The following is a 15,062-nucleotide window of genomic DNA, read 5'->3' on the forward strand; positions in this document are numbered from 1 at the left end:
ATATTCAGAGCAGCGCTGTTTACAATAGCAGAAACCTGGAAACAACCCAAATGCTCATCAGTGGAAAGCAACATGAATAAACTGGTGTATTCACACAATGAACTATTATATAGCAGTCAAAATCAATGAATTATCGTGATATACAATAAAAATAAATCTTGGGACTTCCCTGGAGGTGCAGTGGTTAAAAATCCACCTGCCAATGCGGGGGACATGGGTTTGATCCCTGGTCTGGGAAGATCCCACATGCCGCGGAGCAAATAAACCCGTGTGCCACATCTACTGAGCCTGCACTCTACAGCCCACGCACCGCAACTGTTGAGCCCGCATGCTGCAACTACTGAAGCCTGCACACCTAGAGCCTGTGCTCCGCAACAAGAGAAGCCACCGCAATGAGAAGCCTGTGCACTGCAGTGAAGAGTAGCCCCCGCTCGCCACAACTAGAGAAAGGCCATGCACAGCAATGAAGACCCAACGCAGCCAAAAATAAAAATAAATAAATAAATAAATAAATAAATAAATAAATAAATAACTCTTATTGTAATATTAAGCAAAAAAAAAGGCCTCAAAGAATAAATACAGCTTAATAGCATTTTTAATAAAGTTAGAACACAAAAAAATTTTAAATAATAATTTTTAGGAATATGGATAGATGCAAAGAAACTGTATTAAAAGAGAAGCAGTGGAATTATAAACAAGGGATTTAGGATATGGCTACCTGGGGTGAGGGAAAGCAGAGGGATGGGATGGGGGAGTGGGCACATGGCTAGTGTAGGTTATTGTCATGCTTATTAACTGACTGCTTTAAAGAAAATAAGTGTAGGGAATTCCCTAGTGGTCCAGTGGTTGCGACTCCTCGCTTTCACTGCTGAGGGCCCGGGTTCAATCCCTGGTCGGGAAACTAAGATCCCCACAAGCTGCACAGCATGGCCAAAAAAATAAAAATGAAAAAAAAAAAGTGTAAACCCAGTCTTGGACATATGAGGAAATTCCTGTTTTCTAGAGCTTTTACTACAATTTTAATTCTAGAATTTCCTGATAAAGCTGACTTTCATGTAAATACATGTTAAAATCATGTGGCATTAATTTGGGATTATACTGTATGCCAAAAAATGAAGTTCATACATTTGTAGAAACAGAAGGTACTGAAATCCCAATAACTAACACTGCCCCTTTCTTAAAAAGTATAACCCTTTGGTAGGAAAATATGAGAAAGTTTAAGAATATTTTTTATATAAATGGAAATTGGAAATCATAATTTAATTAAAAGACTCTTTCACTTTTAATTCACAAAAAAAGTTTTCTCAAGTTTGAAAATTTCTGAAAGTCATGTATTATTTTTAACAGAGTAACCAGTTTTTATGGAGTTAACCTAGATCTCTCCCTAACAGAGTAGTGCTGATTCTGTTGCCTTACCATGGCTCTAATCCCAACCTCCTTGTTCCCTACAGCCACTGCCCAAGTTTAGGCCTGGACTTGCAAACCCAAAGTCCACATTTAGCCTACAGAATTTTTTGTTTTTGGCCTGTGTAATGTTTACATTAAAATTGTTGCCAATATTTTAAAAATTGGAAATTGTACTTAAAAATGCAGATTCCAGCTTTATTAAAAAATCAGAATATTTGGCAACATTCAACTATAGCTAAGATGAGACTTTCCTTTTTGGATGAGGCATGGGGGTTCCAGTTCAGAGAGTTTCTGCCATTCTCCTACAACTGGCGCACTTCACTCATTGGCATTACACTTGGCCTTTATAGGAACTTCCAACCTCTTCTCATATCCATTCTTTTGACCTTCCCTCCAACATAGTACATACCCCATTACCTCTCCACATTGTCAAAAGTAGCCTTCTAAGCAGGTTTGATCAAATCACTTCTTGATTTGCATATCCTTGATTTGCTCCTAATTGTTCTTAGGATAAAATCCAAACTCACAGTGGCGTCATGATCTGGTATGCCTGTTTCTCACCTCTTCCCATCTCTGATTACTACTCAGAATAAGCTGTTCCCAGACCCGCTTCCTCATGTCTGTGTTACTCTCTTCCCCTTCTCTTAACTTCTTCTCCAGGCTAACTCATACTCATCCTAAAAGACTCTGCTCTGACATCAGTCCTCCAGGAAACCTTTCCCCAAAGCTTTTGCCTCCTCCCCTTCCTTTGTGATCCCAAAGCGACATAAGCTCTTCCGAGTTTGTGAGTTCTTCATTAAAATTTTTGAGGTCTCCAAACACCACCAACAGGTGTTAAACCCGGGTAGGCTAAAGTGGGGTTAATCGTACTTGGATTAAGACCAGCGTTATTTTCGAGTCTAGACCTCTGACCGAGTATGGTTCCAAGGGTGAAGTGTGACAGGCGTGTGTAAATGTCCACACCAGTACGAACTCCAGAGACTAGGGCTGGTGGGCGTTTCAGACCCCGGCTCCCCGCCGGGTGCACTACCGCAAGCTCGCCGCCAAGGTCTGAAGTCGCTGCGAGCGCAGACTCTGATTGGATAGGGCGGTGCATGCCGGTAGCGGCCGGGCCTTCGAAGTGCTTGCTGGGAGTTGTAGTTTTTGGAGCCGGAAGCGGGGGTGGCTAGAAACAGCAGCTGGGGCAGCAGGCACTGCCTTTGCTGTCACCCGGCTGTAGTGCATCACTCTGAGCCCACCGGCCGTGGGTGCCTCCTCGGTTCCCGGAGGACTCCGGGAGCCCTGAGGGGCGAAGCGACGGGGACGCCTCTCAAGAGAAGAGGCGACGTCGCAGCCCCGGATGCGGGCAGACGGCGCGGGAATGGAGCTTGGCGGCTGCGAAGAGGGCTTGCCGGAGGAGAGCAGGTGGGCTGGGAAGGGACCGGGGAGTCGCGGGCAGATTGATGCGTTGAAGTCCCGGGAGGCTTGAGAGGGCTCGGAGAGCACGAGGAGACCTGCCGGGCGCGACAGACATGAGGGCAACTGTTGTGGGCAACTTGTTTGGGAAGAAATTCTGAAAGGAGGGTCGCGCAGGGCGTGGATAGGGCGGACGAGGGAATGAGCTTAGTGAGGGTGAAGGAGGGGGGTAGGGTATGTTGAGGGCGGGGGCCTGGGGGGTGGGCAGAAGTGGGTGAAGCTCTGATCCAAGGCTGTTGGAGAGGAGGTGGATATTGAGAGGTGCTCTAGTGAGATTTCATAGGCCAGAGTCAATAGATAGCAGTAGGGGACAAGGTGGGTGCCCCGACTGAAACTTGCGGTGACAGCAATTCGGGCCAATATTAAGAAGGTTGAAGTAAGAATTTCTGGGAGTAAAGGTTAGGCAGCATGAGTGGCCTAGAAAGAAGCTTAGGAAAAATGAGTGTGAGGACGGAGTGAAGGAGGGCCTGCGGATGAAAGTGGGCGATTGTAATGGCAGTGGAATGGGGATGGGGGCTTGCTAGTGGGACTAGAAATTGCGTGCGTGCCCTTTGTCAAAGCTGGATCGCTGTCAGAGAGTAATAGGACCTCCCTGTCGTTTCCTTTTCATCCTTAAACCCTTCACTCCTTCCCCACAATGCAGCTAAGCAATTTCCCATTTATTTATATGAAACGGTTGTTATCGAGTTCATACCTTCTAGAAATTAGAGAATTTAAGATTTTAAAAACTACTTTGACCGAATGGTGGCTTGGACTCTGGAGAGGTACTACCCCTATGTAGGGGTTGCTTCATTAATAACTCTGGTCTTAACCTCTTAAGAATCTGGAATGTACATCATAGAGCAGGAATGTAGGTTAAGGAAGTCTTTTTTTAACATCTTTATTGAATTATAATTGCTTTACATTGTTGTGTTAGTTTCTGCTGTATAACAAAGTGAATAAGCTATACGTATACATATATCCCCATATCCCCTCCCTCTTGCGTCTCCCTCCCACCCTCCCTATCCCACTCCTCTAGTGGGTCACAAAGCACGGAGCTGATCTCCCTGTTCTATGCTGATCTCCGTGTACTATGCGGCTGCTTCCCACTAGCTATCTGTTTTACATTTGGTAGTGTGTATATGTCCATGCCTCTCTCTCACTTCGTCCCAGCTTACCCTTCTCCTTCCCCTTCCCCGTGTCCTCAAGTCCAGTCTCTACGTCTGCGTCTTTATTCCTGTCCTGCCCCTAGGTTCGTCAGAACCATTTTTTTTTTTAGATTCCATATATATGTGTTACCATATGGTATTTGTTTTTTTCTTTCTGACTTACTTCATTCTGTATGACAGACTCTGGGTCCATCCACCTCACTACAAATAACTCAATTTCGTTTCTTTTTATGGCTCAGTAATATTCCATTGTATATATGTGCCACATCTTCTTTATCCATTCATCTGTCGATGGACACTTAGGTTGCTTCCATGTCCTGGCTATTGTAAATAGTGCTGCAGTGAACATTTTGGTACATGACTCTTTTTTGAATTATGGTTTTCTCAGGGAATATGCCCAGTAGTGGGATTGCTAGATCATATGGTAGTTCTATTTTTAGTTTTTTAAGGAACCTCCATACTGTTCTCCATAGTGGCTGTATCAATTTACTTTCCCACCAACAGTGGGAGAGGGTTCCCTTTTCTCCACACCCTCTCCAGCATTTTTTGTTTGTAGATTTTTGATGATGGCCATTCTGACTGGTGTGAGGTGATACCTCATTGTAGTTTTGACTTGCATTTCTCTAGTGATTAGTGATGTTGAGCATCCTTTCATATGTTTGTTGGCAATCTGTATCTTCTTTGGAGAAATGTCTATTTAGGTCTTCTGCCCATTTTTAGATTGGGTTGTTTGTTTTTTTTGATATTGAGCTGCATGAGCTGCTTGTATACTTTGGAGATTAATCCTTTGTCAGTTGCTTTGTTTGCAAATATTTTCTCCCATTGTGAGTGTTGTCTTTTTGTCTTGTTTATGGTTTCCTTTGCTGTGCAAAAGCTTTTAAGTTTCATTAGGTCCCATTTGTTTATTTTGGTTTTTATTTCCATTTCTCTAGGAGGTGGGTCAAAAAGGATCTTCCTGTGATTTATGTCATAGAGTGTTCTGCCTTTGTTTTCCTCTAAGAGTTTTATAGTGTCTGGCCTTACATTTAAGGAAGTCTTTCTTGACTTTTAAAAATATTCAGATATAATTAGAGTCTCAGGAGCAGCTGGGATCCAAAGACTGGAGGTGGAATATTTACCTCTGAGAAAATATCAACAGGGGAAAATTAATGAGATGTTGTACCTGGGTGAAGACCTGGCTGTTTTAAAGGGTGACTACTCTTTTATGTGCACAGTTAGCCTGTGGCCTGCTGTACAAAACCTGGGCCGACAGGACCTTGACGTTCCTGCCCGAGACTTGTGAATGATGTGTTCAGTGAAACTGAACATCTTACTTCTCTTTTCCATGTTTCAGTTTCTGCTTATGTATATTTGGCTACTTATTCTTCCTCCAGATGTCTGTGAAATGCTTCATGTAAAAGGTCCTATATACATTCTAAAGAAATTTTAGGATTGTTTTTATTTTCCTCTACCAGTTCATGTGGGAGAGGCTGGGTTGGAAATTCAAATTTCCTCCCCATCTAGCTGAGTTTTTTATTTATTTAATATATTTAACAAACACTTATTTACTACGTGCCAGGCATTGCTTAAGAGCCTTACAAGTATTATTTAATCCCCATAACAACTGGGTGAGATAGGTACTATTCAATATATTATCACCATTTGACAGGTGAGGGAGCTGAGACATAGACAGGATAAATAACTTGCCATGGTCCTACAGTAAATCCTTGGTGGAACTGGGATTCAAACCCAGGCAATCTGGCTCTACTTTTTTTTTTTTTTTGCTGTACGCGGGCCTCTCACTGTTGTGGCCTCTCTCGTTGTGGCCTCTCTCGTTGCGGAGCACAGGCCCCGGACGCGCAGGCTCAGCGGCCATGGCTCACGGGCCCAGCCGCTCCGCGGCATGTGGGATCTTCCCGGACTGGGGCACGAACCTGTGTCCCCTGCATCGGCAGGCGGACTCTCAACCACTGCGCCACCAGGGAAGCCCTGGCTCTATTTTTAATACCTACACTATACTACCTCTCACTATGCTAATATACTGGGACGAAGAAATGTATAAGGTAATTAATTATATAACATTCTTTGCCTGTCATTTTAAGGCTATTAGGACCGCTCCTTTGCAGGTATCTTTTTCTGTTATTCTTTCCATGCTTGCCTCTTAATCAAGGAACTTTAGTCAAAACTTAATTTCAATAGTGGGATTATCCCCACAAAATCACTCATACTGTTGCCATAGCCAACTCTCTGTGGGTGGCTAGTTAACTCAGAATGTGTTATTTAATGGGACTTCATGGCACTGATGGCCTCCTTAGTTCCAGATAGTCAAATGGTAAATAAAATACATGCCTTGTGCCTGAGAATTGAGGCACTGTGGCTGGGTCACTGCAAACCTAACCCTTCTGTGGCCAGTAAAACACCCAATTCAGAAGACATCTTGATGAGATGGCATCATTTTTTTAAAATATATAATGAAGGATAAAACTGCTCAGTTATTTTCTGAAAGCAGCTGATGTAGTGAAACGTGCATAAGCTTTATATCCAGGTAGATCTGCATTTGAATTCTAGCTCTACGGCTTAACTTGGCTTATCCTGTCTGAGTGGGAAGAATGATGCCTTCCTGACTGGTAAGTTGTGAGGATTCAATAACATAATGTGCATAAAGCTCCTCACAGAGTGCCTGATATGTACTGAATGCAAAAAATGTCTACTTCCATCTCCTCCCCAGTTTTCTTAAAATAAGTTTAGTGGGTGCTCTTCTAGTTGCTGTTTCCAATGGTATCGTTGCTCTCTCTTCCTCCTTCTGTGGCTCCTCTGTCCGAGTTGAACACACTGGGGACTGGGGTGTTGGCCTAGCTTTTAACTTCATCCTTGGAGTGGAATGTCATAGATTCCCCTATTGTTTTCCATGTAGCTAGTCACCACTAGCAAAATGCTGTAATGCTTAGGGATGATACTTCACTTTTCCTAGGGTTTCCTAAATGCCAATTATTTGGAGTTTGTCTGGTGAAACTACGAAACAATTAAAAGAATGATTCTTCTTGCATTGCTCTGTCACCCTTAGCTGCCTTGGGCTATGCAATCTACTTCTGAGCTTGGAACCCGACTACTTCCACAGTTTTCCTGGTACAGTGAGTCTGATAGAGTCAGAATTCAAGGATTAAGGTACTTTTTTGTGTCTCCAAGCTGAGCTCATTCTATTGACCAAAACCTTTTCCTCCTCTGTTCTCTATCTCAGTTAATAGTGTTTTCCATTCAGTCAACCAAGTCAGAAACCTCAGTGAAATTTGATACTTCCCTCTCCTTCATTTCCCATACCCAGGCAGTCACAGGTACAATGAGTTCTGTTTCTGATTTTTCTCTTGAAGCCTTTTTTTTTCCCCTCCGTTTCCAAATATATTGGCTTATATTACCGAAAAATCCAGGGAGTGGTATTGCTTCAGGAATGGCCAAATGTAGCTGCTTAAACAAAAGTTTGTCCCTCAAAGTGAGAGAGTGGCATGGACATATATACACTACCAAATGTAAAACCAATAGCTAGTGGGAAGCAGCCACATAGCACAGAGAGATCAGCTCGGTGCTTTGTGACTCCCTAGAGGGGTGGGAGGGAGGGAGATGCAAGAGGAAAGAGATATGGGGATATAAGTATATGTATAACTGATTCACTTTGTTATAAAGCAGAAACTAACACACCATTGTAAAGCAATTATACTCCAATAAAGATGTTAAAAAAAATAATAAAAGTTTGTCCCTGCCTGTGTGCTCTTTTTCTCGATGTGTTGGCTTCATTCTCAGGCAGATTTTTCTTTTTTAAAAAATTTATTTATTTTATTTTATTTAGTTTTGGCTGCTTTGGGTCTTGTTGCTACGCACGGGCTTTCTCTAGTTGCGGCGACTGAGGGCTACTCTTCGTTGCAACGTGCAGACTTCTCATTGCGGTGGCTTCTCTTGTTGCAGACCACGGGCTCTAGGCGCGCGGGCTTCAGTAGTTGTGGCTCGTGGGCTCTAGAGCACAGGCTCAGTAATTGTGGTGCATGGGCTTAGTTGCTCTGCGGCATGTGGGATCTTCCCGGACCAGGGATCGAACCCGTGTCCCCTGCATTGGCAGGCGGACTCTTAACCACTGCGCCACCAGGGAAGTCGCAGATTTTTCTACAGGATAACCCTTGGCGACTTCAAGTTTAGCAATCCAACCAAAAAGAAGACAAAAGCAATCCCCATAGGTATAGCAAAAGTGAAAATTCTGGGGCTGACTCTTTTTGGACTGACTTATGTTCCTGTTCTTGTAATCAGGGTATGGAATATGTTGCTCAGTCAGGCCTAAGTTATATGCCCAACCCTGGATCCTAGGGTAGGGTGATATCTTCTTGGGACTTCATGGACCAGATTAAGTGCCAGAGGGGTGATTTCCCTGTGAAAGATCATTATTCTGTTACCAAAAGAAAGGGACATGAATTCTGGGCAGCTATAAACAAAATTATTCACTAAAGCCTTTATTATTTCTCATTGTGGATTCTCTCAGTAGCCTCCTGACTAAGCTCCCAATCTGAGCCCAGTCCCCCTATTCCAAGCAGCTTCCACATTGCTACCAGCTTAATTTTTCAGAAGCAGTTACTCTAGTATTTTGCTCAGAAATGTTCAGTGATTTCTCATTGAAAATAGAAAGTCAAAACTTCCCTGGTATTCAGTATGAAGTTTCCAGTTACAAAACCATGGCATTCACTCTCTCACATCTCCTTCCTCACCATTCTGATACTTGCTCCTCTAAATTCCCTGCATTGCCTCCTTCTTTGCCTGGAGAGCTCTTAGTCGTTCTTTAAATAATGCTCCTTTAGAAGTCATCATTGACCTGCCCTTTTCTATCTCTCTTATTACAGCACTTCTCACTCTGTAGCATTTTTTAAATGTACGTGCCCCTTTCCCCCACTGCGTTCTGAATATCCGGAGAGGTGGGGACTCTCCCTCTTTAACCACCATAAGCCCGGTGCCTAGCACAGTGCCTGACATATGGTTGGTGCTCACTGAATGAAAGCCTGACATATGGTTGGTGCTCACTGGGCCGTGGCTCACGGGCCCAGCCGCTCCGCGGCATGTTGGTGCTCAAGGAATGAAAATGGTAAAATTTGGTCACGCTTCTTACGGTTGGGCAGGCGTCATTGGTGCTGTTGCTATTGAAAGGGCCTCTGTTTTTCCCTTTCTGGTTATTCATTTTTCACTTTTTCACGTCATTTTCATTTTCTGTTTCTTCCCTTTCGTTCCCGTTTTCCTTTGACCATGCTCTGGCAGAACTGGTAGCAAAGCAAGAGGATCACGTGTTTTTTGAGCAATCCAAACTGCTGCTCCGATTATTAGTACAACTCTCCCTCCCCCACCCCGCTGCCCCCCCCGCCCCTCCCCCCCAAAACATATTCTTGAAGCTTTTGGGGAAAATGCTATTGTCAGAACCCAGAAGCTGGAGGTGTATCAGCTGATAGCAGGAACCATAAGCTGAAGCTTTTCTCAGTTATCTACCCTCCCCACAGCTGTTTCTGCTTTTTTATAGCTGCTTTATCACTTCTTCCGTAGATGGAATTTTTTTCCTGTTTTTTATTTTGTTTTGTAATCTTGCCTCCGTAAACAACCTGCCTTGGTATTTATAGACCAGCTCTGTCCAACGTGATAGCCACTTAGCCACCTGTGGTAATTTAAGTCTCAATTAATTAAAATTAAATAAAATTTTAAAATTTCAGTTCTTTAGTCACGCTGCACGGACTTCAAGTGCTTAATGGCCACAGTGGCTAGTGGCTGCCATATTGGACAACACAGATACAGAACATTTCCAGCATCACAGAAAGTTCCATTGAACAATGCTGCTGTAGATTTAAATCTGCATTTTTCAGGAAAGAACTGCAGCATGCTTACATGTTTTTAGTTCCTCTGGATCAGGCTCACTTGAAGTGTAAACTACACTTGATTAGGAGGAGAGAAGATTATTAAAGGAAGTCATCAATAGTAGTGAGTAAAGAGGAACTTGGCAAACTATCTCTCAAAGTTTGTGGGGCCATATCCTTTGCCAGTGAAACTCACAGGGACCCTGCTGGATTGTAGGACTGAGAGATGATTGATTTTTTACTAGAAAACAGCAGAATCCCATAATTTCTTAAGGGTTCTCAGACAGTCTCCTGGTGAGCTCTCTCATTTGGATACTTTTGAGAAGAAAGCAGTAATAGTCATATTGCCATTCCTCTTCACCCACCTGCCTCCAAGACCATGAATTTATTTTTGCCTCCTAACCTCCTAAAGAGTCCTTTCAGAGTTTTAGATTTTCCAAGGGTGTTTTTTTTTTTCTATTTGTTTTGTTCTACTTTTGTTATTTGCTCACTGTTTTATTGCTTTCTGGCTGGAGAATATGTCTGTACTACTTCTACTTTTGAGGATCTATTGACTTTTCATATGCGTGTGCCTTAGTACAAGGCCAGTTTTTGTGACTGTTCTATGTGTGCTTTAAAAAAGTGTTCTTCAGGGTGTAGTTTTCTAGATGTTATAGAACAACCTTATTAATTATATATTATTCAGCTCTTCTAATCACTTTTTTACTTTTGGTTTTCATGATCTCCCATTACCATTGTTTTTTCCATTTCCATTTTTCTTTTTATTTATTTATTTATTTATTTTGGCTATGCTGGGTCTTCGTTGCGGCACATGGGATCTTTAGTTGTGGCATGTGGACTTCTTAGTTGTGGCATGCAGACTCTTAGTTGCGGCATGCAGGATCTAGTTCCCCGACCACGGATCGAACCCAGGCCTCCTGTGTTGGGAGCGTGGAGTCTTACCCACTGGACCACCAGGGAAGTCCCCGTTTTTCTTTTTGTTTTCTGCAGTTTTTGTTTCCCCTGTGTGTGTGTGTGTATGTGTGTGTGTGTGTGTGTGTGTTGTTTTGTTTGATATATATATATATATATATATATATTTTTTTTTTTTTTTTTTTTGCGGTATGTGGGCCTCTCACTGTTGTGGCCTCTCCCGTTGCGAAGCACAGGCTCCAGACGCGCAGGCTCAGCAGCCATGGCTCACGGGCCCAGCTGCTCCGCGGCACGCGGGATCTTCCCAGACCGGGGCACGAACCCGCGTCCCCTGCATCGGCAGGCGGACTCTCAACCACTGCGCCACCAGGGAAGCCCTGTTTGATATATTATGAGGCCATGTTATTAGATACATAAAAACTAATGAGAGCTGTATCTTCATTATTCCCTTTTTGTCTTTTTAAATGATTCTTGCCTTGAATACAACCTTGATATTAGTATAGTTTCCTCCTGCTTTTTTGTTTGATTGGCTGTTTTGTTTTAAATAGTTGAGTTTATTCCATTGACACTTATTTTTATCTCATATCTGTTGGGTCTTAATTCTGTCATCTTTTAAAAATGATTTCTATAATGTTCTCTTGCTGTTTTCTTTCCTCAGCAGTTTTTGAGATAGTTTAATTTTAGTTCTAATGATGGTTATCTTTTACTTTAAAATAGTCTCCCTAAAACTGAGGCAACTGAGGCAGTGTCTTTCCTCCTTTGCCTTTGCTATTGGAGTGGTGGTATATGCCTCCTTTACCTTGCTTGTAAAGCACTCTTCTACCCAGACAACATAAGGTGTGACTGTAAGGTAATGAGATTGGCTTTCTTATATGACTCACAAAATCAACCCTATTTTTTTGCAGTAAAACCTTATAAGTTTCTTTCATTCTGTCCAGTAAGCAGATTTGATTCTCTGTTATATACAAGGTCATCCAATATTGAGGAAGTCTTTCCAGCTATCCTGCTTCAGTGAGAGCACCATGAACATAAACAGGGCCTTGGAACCTTTGCTAAGAAGAAATTTGACCCTAGTTTAAATTCAGTGAAGATATTCTTTGTAGGTGGAACACTGTGACTAGTCTTAATTATGTCACAAACTGTCCAATCCCAGATTTTCTCTGAAGCAGAATGGGTAAGAAGGCTTTATACTAGGTACCCCTTCTGATTTAATTGGATTTATTAGATTTACGCAATGGAAGTTCAAAGGAAAAGGACAGAGAAAAGGGAAGTAATACTACTATTATTTGCTTGATGGTGGTGCTTTCTGTAGATTACCAATTACACTCCTTTATGAAGTAGTTGTTCTCTCCATTTTGCAGATGAGGGAACTGAAGCTTAAAGAGTTTAATGGCTTGCCCAAGGATGCACAGCTAGTTTGTGCAGAGCTAGGATTCAAATTCAGGTTGGCCTGACCGTGAAGCTTGTTCTCTTTCCACTGAATGACATTTTCTCTCTGCTTATTAAAATATAAAATACAAAAGAAATAGAGGGACTTCCCTGGTGGCGCAGAGGTTAAGACTCCATACTCCCAATGCTGGCGACCGGGTTTGATCCCTGGTCAGGGAACTAGATCCCACATGCATGCCACAACTAGGAGTTTGCACGCCACAACTAAGGAGCTGGCGAGCTGCAACTAAAGAGCCTGCCTGCCACAACTAAGACCTGGCACAACCAAATAAATAAATAAATATTAAAAAAGAAAAGAAAGGAAATAGAAAAACCATGGTCCTTCTCCTTAAGGAAATCAACCACATACCGGTAAATAACAATGTTTTTTTTTTTTAAGATTATTATTAAGAGGAATGGTGTATTGACAGCTTGTGTTACAGAGTTTCTAACAAAAAAGTTGTAGCAGGTCAGATTATTTAGAACTTCTTGGGAGAAAATTGTACTAGAGCTGAACCTTAATCCCTGAATGGGACAAGAAGAGAATCATTCCAAGTGGAAAGGTCTCCATGGATACAGTCATGAGAGTAGGTATGAGGTTAGCATGTTTGCATGTGGTAGAGAGAGAGAGAGACTGTATTCAAATTGAGGAGTACTGAGCAGGATGGAGAATGTTTGAACTCCATACTAAGGAGTTTGCATATCATCAGTGGTAAGGTTTCTGACATAAGGTATTTTCCTACCTTTTGTTAAATCTACCCATTGTTGAAATTCAAGAAATTTAGTATCATTAAAATTTAGTATGATTGGTGAAACATTTGTTGAATAGGTATAAAGTTACAAAGCATGCCTTCTAGACAGTGAGATTCCTAGACATTGAGGTTCCCTCCTAGACTTTTGAGATTCTGCTGTCAACCGCTAAAGGGATGGAACTGCCAATGGTTAGGTTCTCCTAAGTGCCCCAGAGCTGAGAGCTGGATAATAGAGTCAAGTATGTTTTTTCTATAAGCGTATTGTTTATCTGAAAAGCGCTGTAAATATACTACATACTCTACAAGTTAAAAACTGTATAACTAAAAACAGAAAATATGGAGCCAGGTAAGAAGAAAGTTAAATGCAAATTAAACATGGTAGTTTCTTGCTACCTCAGTGTTACCAATAATTATTTCCCGGGACTTCCCTGGTGGCGCAGTGGTTAAAAATCCGCCTGCTAATGCAGGGGACATAGGTTCAATCCCTAGTCCAGGAAGGTCCCACATGCCGTGAAGCAACTGGGCCTGTGCACCACAACTACTGAGCCTGCACTCCAAAGCCCGTGAGCCACAACTACTGAGCCCGCATGCCACAACTACTGAAGTCCGCGCACCTAGAACCTGTGCTCTGCGACAAGAGAAGCCACCACAATGAGAAGCACCCGCACCGCAAGGAAGAGTAGCCCCCGCTTGCCGCAACTGGAGAAAGCCCGTGCAGAGCAATGAAGACCCAACACAAACAAAAATAAATAAATAAAATAAACAAATTTTATTAAAAAAATTATTTCCCTAATTAGGTTTTTCCCTACTTTAAGAATGAACCCATTACTTCTTTCCAGGAAGTGCTTTCTGGCATTAAAAGTCCTAGGTGCTTGCCTGACCACAATCTTTCAGCATAAGATGCCTTTGATACCTGAGTATTTAAAAAATCCTTTATGGTATTTTCCAGCTTCTGGTTCGCTAACTTTGTTCATATTATTGACCTTTCTTTAATTGCTAGCCTCAAGGAAGGCCGAAATAGTTCCTCTCTTCTCTACATTCCCCTTATATAACCAAAAGTAACCACTATTAACATATCACTGTTTCTCTCAGTATATTTATGTCAAGATCATAAATATAATTTTACATTCTGCTTTTTATACTTTTTTTTTTTTTTTTTTGCGGTACGCGGGCCTCTCACTGTTGTGGCCTCTCCCGTTGCGGAGCACAGGCTCCGGACGCGCAGGCTCAGCGGCCATGGCTCACGGGCCCAGCCACTCTGCGGCATGTGGGATCTTCCCAGACCGGGGCACGAACCCGTATCCCCTGCATCGGCAGGCGGACTCTCAACCACTGCGCCACCAGGGAAGCCCTGCTTTTTATACTTTTACGTACTTTCATTAGCTTTGGAAATTGTTCCTAATCAAAAATTTTATTGGTTTCATGATATTCCACATATGGATATCACATACCTCTCCTCACATTTCAGGGATCAAATCATTACCTGAGTTGGGACAATCTGACCTTCAACTCTGGTCTCAGGTAGATACCACATTACAATGCAGATAACTGGCATACTGTAGATGGGATATGCTAATACGTTGAAGCTGTTTCCTTTTATTACTAAAAAGAGTCTTGGGGGTGGAAGATATGCCAATATATATTTCTTGCATTGAACCTCATTTTACAATTGCACAGTATTTACTATTGATTTCACTTATTTTTAGTTATTAGTTTTATATTAGTTATATGGTATAACACTTCTTTAAAAAATAACATTTGCTTTTAACTTTACTGTTTTAACCTGAGTGTTACTTCTAATTGTGATTTGGCAAGCTTAAGACTGAGTTGGCATTTAGGGAAACTTTTTCCTTGGGTATGCTTATTTGAGTTGCTTAAGCAATTCCTGTTCCTCTTCAAAGAATGTAGTCAAAATCCTCCCCAAAGAAAATTGGCAGGACTTTATTCTGAGATTGGCTTTGCTGTTTGTTGATGAACATGATTCAAGTAGAGATGGATTATGCCATCCCTTGCCACTCGAGCCTAGTTCTTCCTTGACATAGGGTAATATGCTTAGAAAGACTTGCTTTTCATTTATGGTGATGTAAGAAGAGCACTCTGTATACTTGTAG

General features: G+C 42.2%; 1 protein-coding gene across 2 annotated transcripts in view; it reads left to right on the forward strand.

Annotated features, from left to right (window-relative positions):
- The first annotated feature begins 2,578 nt into the window (after positions 1-2,578).
- The window catches only part of RUBCN (rubicon autophagy regulator), a 57,307-nt gene continuing 44,823 nt past the window's right edge, over positions 2,579-15,062 (forward strand). For both annotated transcript variants that reach the window (XM_082625290.1, XM_082625291.1), the window contains exon 1: positions 2,579-2,811. In XM_082625290.1, coding sequence (XP_082481416.1) covers positions 2,747-2,811 — 65 coding nt within the window. In that variant the 5' untranslated portion in view covers positions 2,579-2,746. The remainder of the gene's footprint in view (positions 2,812-15,062) is intronic.

The sequence above is a fragment of the Mesoplodon mirus genome (assembly GCF_964341445.2).
Source record: "Mesoplodon mirus genome assembly, chromosome: 6".
Lineage (NCBI taxonomy): Eukaryota > Metazoa > Chordata > Mammalia > Artiodactyla > Ziphiidae > Mesoplodon > Mesoplodon mirus.